This window comes from Ranitomeya imitator, chromosome 9 (assembly GCF_032444005.1).
Source record: "Ranitomeya imitator isolate aRanImi1 chromosome 9, aRanImi1.pri, whole genome shotgun sequence".
Classification (NCBI taxonomy): Eukaryota; Metazoa; Chordata; class Amphibia; order Anura; family Dendrobatidae; genus Ranitomeya; species Ranitomeya imitator.
In genome coordinates this window covers 155,829,299-155,844,510 of record NC_091290.1, presented here as the reverse complement: position 1 = coordinate 155,844,510, position 15,212 = coordinate 155,829,299, and the positions used below count along the sequence as shown (strand labels likewise).

General features: G+C 52.0%; 1 protein-coding gene across 1 annotated transcript in view; it reads right to left on the bottom strand.

Moving 5' to 3' along the window:
* Nucleotides 1–1,645: 1,645 nt before the first annotated feature.
* CNGB1 (cyclic nucleotide gated channel subunit beta 1) overlaps nucleotides 1,646–15,212 on the bottom strand; it is a 91,199-nt gene continuing 77,632 nt past the window's right edge. Inside the window, exons 35-39 of the mRNA XM_069739581.1 lie at nucleotides 13,555–13,638; nucleotides 13,330–13,448; nucleotides 12,905–13,051; nucleotides 8,168–8,354; nucleotides 1,646–3,098 (exon numbers count right to left, since the gene is read on the bottom strand). Of these exons, the coding sequence (XP_069595682.1) occupies nucleotides 2,892–3,098; nucleotides 8,168–8,354; nucleotides 12,905–13,051; nucleotides 13,330–13,448; nucleotides 13,555–13,638 (744 nt within the window). The 3' untranslated portion in view covers nucleotides 1,646–2,891. The remainder of the gene's footprint in view (nucleotides 3,099–8,167; nucleotides 8,355–12,904; nucleotides 13,052–13,329; nucleotides 13,449–13,554; nucleotides 13,639–15,212) is intronic.

Here is a 15,212-nt window from a genome sequence, read left to right as displayed (position 1 = left end):
CTGCACAGTACCACTCCTCCTGTCCTGTATATATACACTGCACAGTACCACTCCTCCTGTATATATACACTGCACAGTACCACTCCTCCTGTCCTATATATATACACTGCACAGTACCACTCCTCCTGTCCTGTATATATACACTGCACAGTACCACTCCTCCTGTATATATACACTGCACAGTACCACTCCTCCTGTCCTATATATATACACTGCACAGTACCACTCCTCCTGTCCTGTATATATACACTGCACAGTACCACTCCTCCTGTCCTATATATATACACTGCACAGTACCACTCCTCCTGTCCTGTATATATACACTGCACAGTACCACTCCTCCTGTATATATACACTGCACAGTACCACTCCTCCTGTCCTGTATATATACACTGCACAGTACCACTCCTCCTGTCCTGTATATATACACCGCACAGTACCACTCCTCCTGTCCTGTATATATACACTGCACAGTACCACTCCTCCTGTCCTGTATATATACACTGCACAGTACCACTCCTCCTGTCCTGTATATATACACTGCACAGTACCACTCCTCCTGTCCTGTATATATACACTGCACAGTACCACTCCTCCTGTATATATACACTGCACAGTACCACTCCTCCTGTCCTGTATATATACACTGCACATTACCACTCCTCCTGTATATATACACTGCACAGTACCACTCCTCCTGTCCTGTATATATACACTGCACAGTACCGCTCCTCCTGTATATATACACTGCACAGTACCACTCCTCCTGTATATATACACTGCACAGTACCACTCCTCCTGTCCTATATATATACACTGCACAGTACCACTCCTCCTGTCCTGTATATATACACTGCACAGTACCACTCCTCCTGTATATATACACTGCACAGTACCACTCCTCCTGTCCTGTATATATACACTGCACAGTACCTGTCACAATAATGTAAATATGCCATGGTCTCAGTAATTTTCTAGAAGGTCCATGGTTCTAGACACACGCTGCAATTTCACTCCCCCTACCTCTCCGCCTGCTATACAGCTGTAATGTGAGACCAGTGCGCCAGCAGCCTTCACTGAGGACTTTTATGGTCTTAAACTGAAAGGACAAATAGAAGCACATGGAACAACCAAGGTTTCTTTGTCGTTGCAAACATAAATATCATAGCACAGGTTAATGATAGAGGTGGGACAAATACATTTTTGACATGTGCCTCAGTAGAACTACCAGCCAGTGAGTTTTCTAGGTTCCAGAACCAGCACAATTAAGAAACAGATTACTACGTAACTGGGTCACCTAGCTACCCCATGTCTATACTTAAACGAACCCCTGTGTCACGCTGAGCATAAGGACACGGGTGTCGTCTTTCTACGAAGTTCATGCTCCAAGATATGCGGGATGATGGTTTTTCATATACTCAAGAAAGGAGTACATTCCATAGCTCTGCCCACCCCATGAGGTCATCCAGGGGGAGAGACTCTTAGTTTTGGGCAAAGGTATAAAAGTCAGAGGCCCAGACAAGGGGGATCTTTTGCAGGGGGATTCAGCTACGTCAGGCTGTGCAATCTGACCTGAAGATTTTGGGAAGGTCCCCTCCCCCGCCACCACACGGCGTATTATTGAATGATATGAAAGAACCGTAAGTCGATTTTCACCATTAATCCCTTTTTATTTGTAATTGTTCTGTACATATGACACTTTTCTTTTATAATATCCTTTTACCCTTTTGTAAACACTGCCTCCCTATTGGAGTAAAATATATAAAATTACCAGCTTTGTTTCTCCTTGCTCTATTACGTACTGTCACGTCCTCTAAAGTGAAATCACGCTACTAATCTGACTTGGCTCCAGACCTGTAATTAACTAAGAAATCGGAGCTGGTGGCAGCAGATTTGTCCAGCGCCTTTGAGAAACCTGGTAGCGACGGATGGTGTTCATAATTATTGTCCCCACCTGAGTGGGAGTAGTTATATTACCCTCGCTGCAGTGTGCCCATTAGCCAGTACATAGTAAGGCAGCCTTTCTGGCGACTAATTATCCTAGGTGCAGTACCCGGTCTGACCTGAGGGTAAGGGGGGCGCCAGAGACCTGCAAGTGAAAAAAACGGAACTGGGAAGTAGGATATAGATAAATCCCCTTCAGAAAAGAACTGGGGCAACCAAACAACCCCGGTTCATGACATACTGGGGTCAGCGGGGTGAGATGATAAAGTTATCCCCCTGTGATTCGTGACAGTACCACTCCTCCTGTACTCTATATATACAGAGTGTGACAGCTTCTCTTGCTTGTGGCAGTGTGATCATTCAGTGGTCCCGCAGGATGATGACAATGAGAGCGGACCGCAGCCATTGCTTTTATTTGAGAGCTAGAACTTCAGCATCTAATAAATGGACGTGATAAGACTCCAATCTCAGCTACACTCGGATACATCTGGCTACTGCAGAGCGACTGCTGGTACGGGGGATTCCGTCCTGTTCCCAGCGTGTGTCACTGATCTTGGGGGGAAGGGCACTGCCATCTTTATGCGTTGGGTGGATGGAGGTCATCCAGGGCGCGGTGAAGAACCCCATAGGATGTTGTGTCTAGGAGCTTCTGGTATATACGGCTGTGCACACATCCAGTCAGTGGTCAATAGCCAGTAGTAGCCGCTGTCACAAAGACTATCCCTAATACACAAGCAGAAGTCTCTTTACAGCCACCAACGCTGGCAGGACTACATCAACCAGCATGCCCAGGTCTACAAGACACAAAGCAGGGTGAAAAGACTACAAGCGGTCCACATGTGGATCCATCAACGGCGAGATCCGGACACAGTCACGTCCACCATCCTCATATCGAGGCTACGGAGAAGGAAATACTACTAGCAGAGAAGCCGCCATCGCTCCTCACGTTACTTCTCCTCCTCCTCGGGGGCCGTGACCTCCACAGACAGGATCTGCTCATCACCTCGCGGGGACGGGCTGACCCTTATAACCACCGTGTTGTCTGTAGACTCCGCGATAATCTCTGCTGCCTCATCTTCTTCTGATTTAAGGGTGGGCACAGGAGAGCGACGATGCACAGGAGATCCTGGGGGGACAGGGCTGCTCCTCGTGGGCTGTAGGGGTTACAAGAAAAGGTAAGGTTTCCGCATGTTGTGGAATATGTATGGGGGTGGGCAATTGTAGCCTGTAATTATATTGTGTAGCTGGGGACAGGCCCCCATGTAATACTCCTATGAGGAGCCACAGACTGTGATCCTGTACAATGCGAACAGCCCTACATCTCCCCATAGAGACCTCTCACCCTACATCTCCTCCCCATAGAGACCTCCCACCCTACAACCCCTCAACCTACAATGCCTCCCCAGAGAGACCTCTCGCCCGACATCTCCTCCCCATAGAGCCATCACCCTTCAACCCCTCCCCATAGACCTCTCGCCCTACAACCCCTCCCCATAGACCTCCCACCCTACAACCCCTCAACCTACAATGCCTCCCCAGAGAGACCTCTCGCCCTACATCTCCTCCCCATAGAGCTATCACCCTTCAACCCCTCCCCATAGAAATCCCTCCAGCTACAACCCCCCCCCATAATGACCCCTCACCCTACATTTCCTCCCCTAGAGACCCCTCCCCATAGAGATCCTAAGACAGGAAGATTCTCTGGGAAACAGATACCAAAATTCAGATCTGTTTACAGGAAGTTGTTCCAAGGAAGAAGCATCCTGGGTTTAAAGGACTTTGTTAAGAATGTTCCAGCCTTTGTGCCTCCATTGCCCAGATATCCCCAATATTCATATGTATGGATCCGATATTTACGAGATAAATTTTCAGCATCATAGCGCAAGGACAGACGTGACTTATCTATTTGTACTATTTTGTTCCCATTCACTACCTGTAAGGGGCATCCTATTGGCCTGTATAAACGATTGGTGGGGGCATCAAGTAGTTATTTTTGTTATTGTGGAACTGTCAATGTCTATTGGGAGGAGGTACATACATTTGGGTGAAAAAAGTGTTTGCTCCCTTTCGGATGTCCTATTCGTTTGTATGTTTGTCATACTTTAATATTTTGATCACAAAAGAAATGTAAATATTAGACAAAGATAACACAAGTAACTACAAAATACAGTTTATAAATGAAGGTCTTCAATATTAAGGGAAAAAGAAATCCAAACCTATGGGGCCCTGTGTGAAAAAGTGATTGCCCGCACATCTTATAACATAGATTCCCAAATAACAATAAACCACAGATAATTTGAGTTCACATTCCCAAGCCACACCCAGGCCTGATTACTGACACACCTGTTCTCAATCAAGAAATCACTTAAATGGGACCTGCCTGAGAAAGTGAAGTGGACTAAAAGGCCCTCAAATGCTGGACATCATGCCACGATTCAAAGAAATTCTCTAACAAATGAGAGACAAAGTAATCGAAATTTTCCAGTCTGGAAAAAAGGTGTTAAAGCCATTTATAAAGTTTTTGGACTCCAGCAAACCACAGTGAGAGCAACTATCTACAAATGGTGAAAACAGGGAACAGAGGTGAACCTTCCCAGGAGTGGCCGGCCGACCAAAATTACCTCAAAAGCTCAGCAACGACTGATCCAAGAGGTCACCAAAGACCCCAAAACAACATCCAATGAACTGCAGGCCTCACTTGCCTCACTCACTCAGTTAAGGTCAGTGTTCATGACTCCATCATAAGAAAGAGACTGAGAAAAATGGCCTGCGTGGCAGAGTTCCAAGACGAAAACCACTGCTGAGCAATTAACATTAAAGCTTGTCTTAGTTTTGCAAGAAAACATCTAGATGATTCCCAAGACTTTTGGGAGAATACTCTGTGGGGACTGACAATACAAAAATGGAACTTTTTGGAAGGTGTATTTCCCAATACATCTGGTATAGAAGTAACACAGTATTTCAGAAAAGGAACATCATACCAACAGTAAAATATGGTGGTGGTAGTGTGCCGATCTGGGGCTGTTGTGCTGCTTCAGGACCTGTAAAACTTGCTGTAGTAAATTGAACCATGAATTCCGCTGTCTACCAAAAAATCCTGAAGGAGAATATCCGGCCATCTGCTCATGAGCTCAAGCTGAAGCGCCCTTGTGTTATGCAGCAGGACAATGATCCAAAACATACCAGCAAGTCCACCTCTGAATGGCTCAAGAAAAACAAAATTAAGACTTTGGAGTGGCCTAGTCAAAGTCATGACCTTAATCCGACTGAGATGCTGTAATGACCTTAAAAAGGTGGTTTGTGCTCGGAAACCTCCAATGTGGCTGAATTACCGCAATTCTGCAGAAGTGAGTGGCCAAAATTCCTCAAGAGCATTTTAAAAGCCTCATTACCAGTAATCGCAAACGCTTGATTGCAGTTGTCGCCGCTAATGGCAGCCCAAACAGTTATTAGGTTTAGGGGGCAATCACTTTTTCACACTGGGCCCTGTAGGTTTGGATTTCTTTTCTTTTATAAACTGCATTTTGTGATTACTTGTGTTATCTTTGTCTAATATTTACATTTGTTTAGTGATCTGAAACATTTGAGTGTGACAAACATGGAAAAGAACAGGAAATCAGGAAGGGCAAACACTTTCATACAACTATACATGTATATATTCCATGTGTTGGAATCGGAGGTGAATATTCCATACGCTGTTGGCTTCGCAATATCTGGCCTAGTAGTGGAAACTGCCGCGACCTCGTCCATCACTCTTCAGACAATTGTGTAATTGTCCTAATGATAGGAGGCAGTTGACAGTATTCTCCTGACATACTGGTTGAAGCAATGGGATCTGCGTGATCTCCCAGCTGTTTCTCAGACACCCCCCTTACCTGCCCCTGCTTGTTATGACCTCCCCTTACCTGCCCCTGCTTGTTATGACCTCCCCTTACCTGCCCCTGCTTGTTATGACCCCCCACTACCCATTATGAGGTTTGCCGTGACGTGGCAGTGGGCTTCATACAGTCTGATCAGAATGTTAAACTAAGAACCTCACTGTCACGCCGTTCTGTCTGTATCTGGTTTTCGGCGTGACAATGCATATGTTTGCTTTAACCCTTTACTCTTTCCCCCTAATTTGAGCTGGGATACTGTTGGCTGTTACTTGGATGGAGCCTTCTCAGTTCCCTGCTCTGCTGTGCAGTCGTACATGGGTGTTTAGGTATTTGCCCTGCTGCATACCTTCCTCATGTGCGGTCCCTGGTTGCTGCTGTGAAGCTGTCCGCGGGTTGTGAGGTCATTTGCAGCTGGTGCATGACTTTCCATGTGTGTCAGTGCTTGCAGTCACAGCCTGGTGCCCTGAGCCTCAGATCCTGCACTGATTGTGCTGTAATGGTTTCTGTTTGTGCTTAGGGCGTGCGCGGCCACATCTCCCCTGCTTTTATCAGGGTGAGGGTGTGTACTTCAAATGCTGTCCCCAGCCAAATTGCTTAGGGGCAGCTCATGTATAAAGTTCCCCTGCACTATGGGCGGGGCCTGAGCTACACTCACAAAGCTCCTGAACTTTGCTATGTGTCTTTGTGTTCCTGCACCTCTCCTGTCTATGTTTTGGTACCAAAGTCCTTGCCTTGATTCCTGTTTTGTACTGTTATGGCGCCTGTCCTGGAGGCGGTATATCCAGGCCCGAATCCTTGATCCTGTACCTGTCCTGTACCTGAACTGTGTCTGCTGTGATTATGTTCCTGGAAGCCCTCTGCATCTGGAGCCCCACTCCCAGTGACTTTGAGTCTCCTGAAACTGGTGTTTCTGCTGAGCATCTACTACTCTGTGCTGTGACTACTATGCGGGGTTAACCCTGTTGTGCCCACGTCCAGTACGGCGGTGCTTGCACCATCACGCTTGAGTTCCTTCCTAGGTCCGATGCCCGGAGCCTGATGACCGCTGCCTGGAGCTTGGAGCCTGATGACTCTGGTGGTGCCTATAGGTCGTGTCGGATGTCCAGAACCGAACGACTCCTGTCTGATGTCTGCCGGTGACCCTGGGTCCAGATGTCCTGCCTGTGTCCTGATGTCCCGCCTATGTGTGCCTCAGTGATCCGTTGGTGCCTCAGTGATCCGTTGGTGCCTTCTGGAGATGTGGAATCTGGAGCCTGACATCGTCATGTTTTGTTTATGTACTGTGTGATTTTACTTTAGTAAACTTTACTTTCTCTACACCTGACGTTGTGCGGTGTAATCAAGTCCTACGTGTCTCTTTCTTTGTCCACATGCTCAGCTGCCACAGAATCCCGGTCTCTCCCTTCCCCTAGTTCGGGTAGGCCGGGTCCCCCTCTGCGGTATAAAGGGTCTGTATTGCGTCCCCGGGGGACGCGCGCCCCACGCCTTCTGAGGTCGGTCGACTTGGGGGCGTCTATGGGGCTGGGCCGCATCAGCGGCTGCAGCTGATTGTGACACTCATGTTCAGTTATATATATTTTTGCCTAGTGGCATTAGATCAATGTAGGATTTTTGGAAGGGCTATCCATTCTCTTTTTCAGCAAATTGCATGACCTCCCATTACCTGTCCCTGCCCGTTATGACCTCCCATTACCTGTCCCTGCCCGTTATGACCTCCCCTTACCTGTCCCTGCCCGTTATGACCTCCCCTTACCTGCCTCTGCCCGTTATGACCTCCCCTTACCTGCCCCTGCCCGTTATGACCTCCCCTTACCTGCCCCTGCCCGTTATGACCTCCCCTTACCTGCCCCTGCCCGTTATGACCTCCCCTTACCTGCCCCTGCCCGTTATGACCTCCCCTTACCTGCCCCTGCCCGATATGACCTCCCCTTACCTGCCCGTTATGACCTCCCCTTACCTGCCCCTGCCAGTTATGACCTCCCCTTACCTGCCCCTGCCCGATATGACCTCCCCTTACCTGCCCGTTATGACCTCCCCTTACCTGCCCCTGCCAGTTATGACCTCCCCTTACCTGCCCCTGCCCGTTATGACCTCCCCTTACCTGCCCCTGCCCGATATGACCTCCCCTTACCTGCCCCTGCCAGTTATGACCTCCCCTTACCTGCCCCTGCCAGTTATGACCTCCCCTTACCTGCCCCTGCCCGTTATGACCTCCCCTTACCTGCCCCTGCCCGTTATGACCTCCCCTTACCTGCCCCTGCCCGATATGACCTCCCCTTACCTGCCCGTTATGACCTCCTCTTACCTGCCCCTGATCGTTATGACCACTCACATCCTTTCCTTACCTCCACTGATTTTTTCACTTTAAGGTGGCGTCTTATTTTAGATAATCCTTTGAAGCCCATCCTTTCTGTGGCAGCGACTGCAGCTTTCAGAAGCTTTGGGGTCTCTGGTTTTGGGGGGATGATGTGTTGGAAGCCCTTCTCCTGCTGACTCTCCTCCTTTGGTTTATTGCTGTTTTTAAGCATTTTTCTACAAGTCAAAATAAAACAAAAAACAGAAAATCATCAGATTAATGAATGATGAAGTTCACGACAGATGCCGCCCCACCGCCCATCCACCGACACCAACGCTTTTTTTCATTAACAGTATAAACCCTCCTATCCATCTTTATTCATGACTGATGCTGTCTACATCTCTCTGCCTGTGACTGGCACCGCTGCTTCCATCTACCTGTGACTGGCACCGCTGCTTCCATCTCTACCTGTGACTGGCACCGCTGCTTCCATCTACCTGTGACTGGCACCGCTGCTTCCATCTCTACCTGTGACTGGCACCGCTGCTTCCATCTCTCTGCCTGTGACTGGCACCGCTGCTTCCATCTCTCTACCTGTGACTGGCACCGCTGCTTCCATCTACCTGTGACTGGCACCGCTGCTTCCATCTACCTGTGACTGGCACCGCTGCTTCCATCTACCTGTGACTGGCACCGCTGCTTCCATCTCTCTACCTGTGACTGGCACCGCTGCTTCCATCTACCTGTGACTGGCACCGCTGCTTCCATCTACCTGTGACTGGCACCGCTGCTTCCATCTACCTGTGACTGGTACCGCTGCTTCCATCTCTCTACCTGTGACTGGCACCGCTGCTTCCATCTCTCTGCCTGTGACTGGCACCGCTGCTTCCATCTCTCTGCCTGTGACTGGCACCGCTGCTTCCATCTCTACCTGTGACTGGCACCGCTGCTTCCATCTCTACCTGTGACTGGCACCGCTGCTTCCATCTCTACCTGTGACTGGCACCGCTGCTTCCATCTACCTGTGACTGGCACCGCTGCTTCCATCTACCTGTGACTGGCACCGCTGCTTCCATCTCTACCTGTGACTGGCACCGCTGCTTCCATCTCTCTGCCTGTGACTGGCACCGCTGCTTCCATCTCTCTACCTGTGACTGGCACCGCTGCTTCCATCTACCTGTGACTGGCACCGCTGCTTCCATCTACCTGTGACTGGCACCGCTGCTTCCATCTCTCTACCTGTGACTGGCACCGCTGCTTCCATCTACCTGTGACTGGCACCGCTGCTTCCATCTACCTGTGACTGGCACCGCTGCTTCCATCTACCTGTGACTGGTACCGCTGCTTCCATCTCTCTACCTGTGACTGGCACCGCTGCTTCCATCTCTCTGCCTGTGACTGGCACCGCTGCTTCCATCTCTCTGCCTGTGACTGGCACCGCTGCTTCCATCTCTACCTGTGACTGGCACCGCTGCTTCCATCTCTACCTGTGACTGGCACCGCTGCTTCCATCTCTACCTGTGACTGGCACCGCTGCTTCCATCTACCTGTCACTGGCACCGCTGCTTCCATCTCTCTGCCTGTGACTGGCACCGCTGCTTCCATCTCTCTGCCTGTGACTGGCACCGCTGCTTCCATCTCTACCTGTGACTGGCACCGCTGCTTCCATCTCTACCTGTGACTGGCACCGCTGCTTCCATCTCTCTATCTGTGACTGGCACCGCTGCTTCCATCTCTCTGCCTGTGACTGGCACCGCTGCTTCCATCTCTACCTGTGACTGGCACCGCTGCTTCCATCTCTCTGCCTGTGACTGGCACCGCTGCTTCCATCTCTACCTGTGACTGGCACCGCTGCTTCCATCTACCTGTGACTGGCACCGCTGCTTCCATCTCTCTATCTGTGACTGGCACCGCTGCTTCCATCTCTCTGCCTGTGACTGGCACCGCTGCTTCCATCTACCTGTGACTGGCACCGCTGCTTCCATCTCTCTGCCTGTGACTGGCACCGCTGCTTCCATCTCTCTATCTGTGACTGGCACCGCTGCTTCCATCTCTCTGCCTGTGACTGGCACCGCTGCTTCCATCTCTACCTGTGACTGGCACCGCTGCTTCCATCTACCTGTGACTGGCATCGCTGCTTCCATCTCTCTGCCTGTGACTGGCACCGCTGCTTCCATCTCTACCTGTGACTGGCACCGCTGCTTCCATCTCTCTGCCTGTGACTGGCACCGCTGCTTCCATCTCTCTGCCTGTGACTGGCACCGCTGCTTCCATCTCTCTGCCTGTGACTGGCACCGCTGCTTCCATCTCTCTGCCTGTGACTGGCACCGCTGCTTCCATCTCTCTATCTGTGACTGGCACCGCTGCTTCCATCTCTCTGCCTGTGACTGGCACCGCTGCTTCCATCTCTCTGCCTGTGACTGGCACCGCTGCTTCCATCTCTCTGCCTGTGACTGGCACCGCTGCTTCCATCTCTCTATCTGTGACTGGCACCGCTGCTTCCATCTCTCTGCCTGTGACTGGCACCGCTGTTTCCATCTCTCTGCCTGTGACTGGCACCGCTGCTTCCATCTCTCTATCTGTGACTGGCACCGCTGCTTCCATCTCTCTGCCTGTGACTGGCACCGCTGTTTCCATCTCTCTGCCTGTGACTGGCACCGCTGCTTCCATCTCTCTGCCTGTGACTGGCACCGCTGCTTCCATCTCTCTATCTGTGACTGGCACCGCTGCTTCCATCTCTCTGCCTGTGACTGGCACCGCTGTTTCCATCTCTCTGCCTGTGACTGGCACCGCTGCTTCCATCTCTCTATCTGTGACTGGCACCGCTGCTTCCATCTCTCTGCCTGTGACTGGCACCGCTGCTTCCATCTCTCTGCCTGTGACTGGCACCGCTGCTTCCATCTCTCTGCCTGTGACTGGCACCGCTGCTTCCATCTCTCTATCTGTGACTGGCACCGCTGCTTCCATCTCTCTGCCTGTGACTGGCACCGCTGCTTCCATCTCTCTACCTGTGACTGGCACCGCTGCTTCCATCTCTACCTGTGACTGGCACCGCTGCTTCCACCTCTCTACCTGTGACTGGCACCGCTGCTTCCATCTCTCTGCCTGTGACTGGCACCGCTGCTTCCATCTCTCTGCCTGTGACTGGCACCGCTGTTTCCATCTCTCTGCCTGTGACTGGCACCGCTGCTTCCATCTCTCTACCTGTGACTGGCACCGCTGCTTCCATCTCTCTACCTGTGACTGGCACCGCTGCTTCCATCTCTCTACCTGTGACTGGCACCGCTGCTTCCATCTCTCTACCTGTGACTGGCACCGCTGCTTCCATCTCTCTACCTGTGACTGGCACCGCTGCTTCCATCTCTCTACCTGTGACTGGCACCGCTGCTTCCATCTCTCTACCTGTGACTGGCACCGCTGCTTCCATCTCTCTGCCTGTGACTGGCACCGCTGCTTCCATCTCTCTGCCTGTGACTGGCACCGCTGCTTCCATCTCTCTACCTGTGACTGGCACCGCTGCTTCCATCTCTCTACCTGTGACTGGCACCGCTGCTTCCATCTCTCTGCCTGTGACTGGCACCGCTGCTTCCATCTCTCTGCCTGTGACTGGCACCGCTGCTTCCATCTCTCTACCTGTGACTGGCACCGCTGCTTCCATCTCTCTACCTGTGACTGGCACCGCTGCTTCCATCTCTCTACCTGTGACTGGCACCGCTGCTTCCATCTCTCTACCTGTGACTGGCACCGCTGCTTCCATCTCTCTGCCTGTGACTGGCACCGCTGCTTCCATCTCTCTACCTGTGACTGGCACCGCTGCTTCCATCTCTCTACCTGTGACTGGCACCGCTGCTTCCATCTCTCTGCCTGTGACTGGCACCGCTGCTTCCATCTCTCTACCTGTGACTGGCACCGCTGCTTCCATCTCTCTACCTGTGACTGGCACCGCTGCTTCCACCTCTCTACCTGTGACTGGCACCGCTGCTTCCATCTCTCTACCTGTGACTGGCACCGCTGCTTCCATCTCTCTGCCTGTGACTGGCACCGCTGCTTCCATCTCTCTACCTGTGACTGGCACCGCTGCTTCCACCTCTCTACCTGTGACTGGCACCGCTGCTTCCATCTCTCTGCCTGTGACTGGCACCGCTGCTTCCATCTCTCTACCTGTGACTGGCACCGCTGCTTCCATCTCTCTACCTGTGACTGGCACCGCTGCTTCCATCTCTCTACCTGTGACTGGCACCGCTGCTTCCATCTCTCTGCCTGTGACTGGCACCGCTGCTTCCATCTCTCTGCCTGTGACTGGCACCGCTGCTTCCATCTCTCTCTGCCTGTGACTGGCACCGCTGCTTCCATCTCTCTGCCTGTGACTGGCACCGCTGCTTCCATCTCTCTACCTGTGACTGGCACCGCTGCTTCCATCTCTCTGCCTGTGACTGGCACCGCTGCTTCCATCTCTCTGCCTGTGACTGGCACCGCTGCTTCCATCTCTCTCTGCCTGTGACTGGCACCGCTGCTTCCATCTCTCTACCTGTGACTGGCAGCGCTGCTTCCATCTCTCTACCTGTGACTGGCACCGCTGCTTCCATCTCTCTGCCTGTGACTGGCACCGCTGCTTCCATCTCTCTGCCTGTGACTGGCACCGCTGCTTCCATCTCTCTCTGCCTGTGACTGGCACCGCCGCTTCCATCTCCCTGCCTGTGACTAATGCCGCTTTTTCCATTGCTCTCTCTGGCACCATGACGGAGTGGCGGCACTGGTACCCGTAGCTGTGCTCGCCATTACTCACTTGGCCTTCCGTCGGAGAAGCTTCTGAGATTCGGGGTAGTGGGTGAGGATGTCGTTCAGGTCCTTCTTGTCCAGGATGAACAGATTGGTAAATCCATGAGCGACTACATTCGCCGTTCGCCTGTTTCCTCCACCAATTGCCAGCAAACTGAAAGATGGCAAACAGGTAAATCCCAGATGTGCCCCACCTGCGGAGACAGCGCCTGAAAGTGCAGGTGCACAGCCTGGGCACAAGGATTCAGAGGTCTGTCTGAAGGACAGCGGGAGGGAACCATCAGGGTGTGTCCCTCAGATTCCGGCCCCTGTGCTGCCGGATGTTAATACAAACCACTCAGCCACATGGACCCCTCACGAGGCGCATATAGAGTGTAATGAATGGCTGCAAGTGGACAACAGCGGTCAGCACTCCTTTATGACTTCACTTACCTTATTTCTCCAAACACTGCGCCAGCCTTCAGGCTGACCAGCACAGTCTGTCCGTCCAGGCCACCCAGGACCCGCACTTCTCCAGCTTTTATGATGTACATTTCGCGCCCAATCTCTCCCTGAAAGATACATTGTACAAGAACTCCCAGAATTCTCTGTGATGTATGATCTGATGACATCACGACCCTGCAGTGACATCATACAAGTGTGGGGCTGCACTCTCACCTTCTTACACACGTAGTCTCCAGGCAGGTAAACTACAGAGTGCAGTCTTTTCAGCATGTCGTAAATCATCTGACGGTCACAGCCCTGAGAAAAACAATGCCATCAATTATCTAATGTAGCCAGAGTAGGCCAGACTAGATGCGAGGTGGACCAAACTAGATGGGAGGTGGGCCAAACTAGATAGGGGGTGGGCCAAACTAGATGGAGGGTGGGCCAAACTAGATGGAAGGTGGACCAAACTAGATGGGAGGTGGGCCAAACTAGATGGGAGGTGGACCAAACTAGATGGGAGGTGGACCAAACTAGATGGGAGGTGCACCAAACTAGATGGGAGGTGGACTAAACTAGATGGGAGGTGGACCAAACTAGATGGGAGGTGGGCCAAACTAGATGGGAGGTGGGCCAAACTAGATGGGAGGTGGACCAAACTAGATGGGAGGTGGGCCAAACTAGATGGGAGGTGGACCAAACTAGATGGGAGGTGGACCAAACTAGATGAGAGGTGGACCAAACTAGATGGGAGGTGGACCAAACTAGATGGGAGGTGGACCAAACTAGATGGGAGGTGGGCCAAACTAGATGGGAGGTGGACTAAACTAGATGGGAGGTGGACCAAACTAGATGGGAGGTGGGCAAAACTAGATGGGAGGTGGACCAAACTAGATGGGAGGTGGACCAAACTAGATGGGAGGTGGACCAAACTAGATGGGAGGTGGACCAAACTAGATGAGAGGTGGACCAAACTAGATGGGAGGTGGGCCAAACTAGATGGGAGGTGGACCAAACTAGATGGGAGGTGGGCCAAACTAGATGGGAGGTGGACCAAACTAGATGGGAGGTGGGCCAAACTAGATGGGAGGTGGGCAAAACTAGATGGGAGGTGGACCAAACTAGATGGGAGGTGGACCAAACAAGATGGGAGGTGGGCCAGACTAGATGGCAGGTGGGCCAGACTAGAGAGATGGAGCAGGCCAGACTAAATGGGGGGTGGGCCAGACTAGACAGGAGAGATGGAGCGGGCCAACCTAGACCATGAGGCGGATCAGCCTAGATGGGGAGGCGGTCCAGACTAGATGGAGAGTGCAGCCATACTAGATGGGTGGTTGGCCAGACTAAAGGTGGCATGATAGTAAATGGGAAAGGCTGGAGTAGACGGGGGCACAGCCCACCTAGAAAGGGTTGGTGGGTCAATTAGATGAGGGACACAGCCTAGGATGGAAATGGGGGCCTAGACTGGAAGGGGATGGTGAGCATGACTAGATGGGAGTTATGGCCCAGACTGAAAGGAGGGGGTGGCAGGCCAGAATAGAAGGGGGCATGGCACAGACTGAAGGGGGCGCAGCCATACTAGACAGGGGGCTGACCTGACTAGATGGGAGTGGTAATGACTAGATGGAGGAGGGTCAGACTAGAGGGGGCAATACAGTAAAGGGGAGAAGATAGAGTAAACGGGGGCCCAGCTCACCTGGAAAGGGAAGTGGGCCAGTTAGATGAGGGACACGGCCCAGATTGGATCGGGATGGTGAGCAAGACTAGATGGGTTGCTGGAGATGAGGGAGGTGGCAGGCCAGACTAGACAGGGTCATGGCCCAGACTGCAGGCAGGGCCCAGACTGGATGGGAGGCATGACCCAGACTAGAGACAGGGGGCAAGACAAG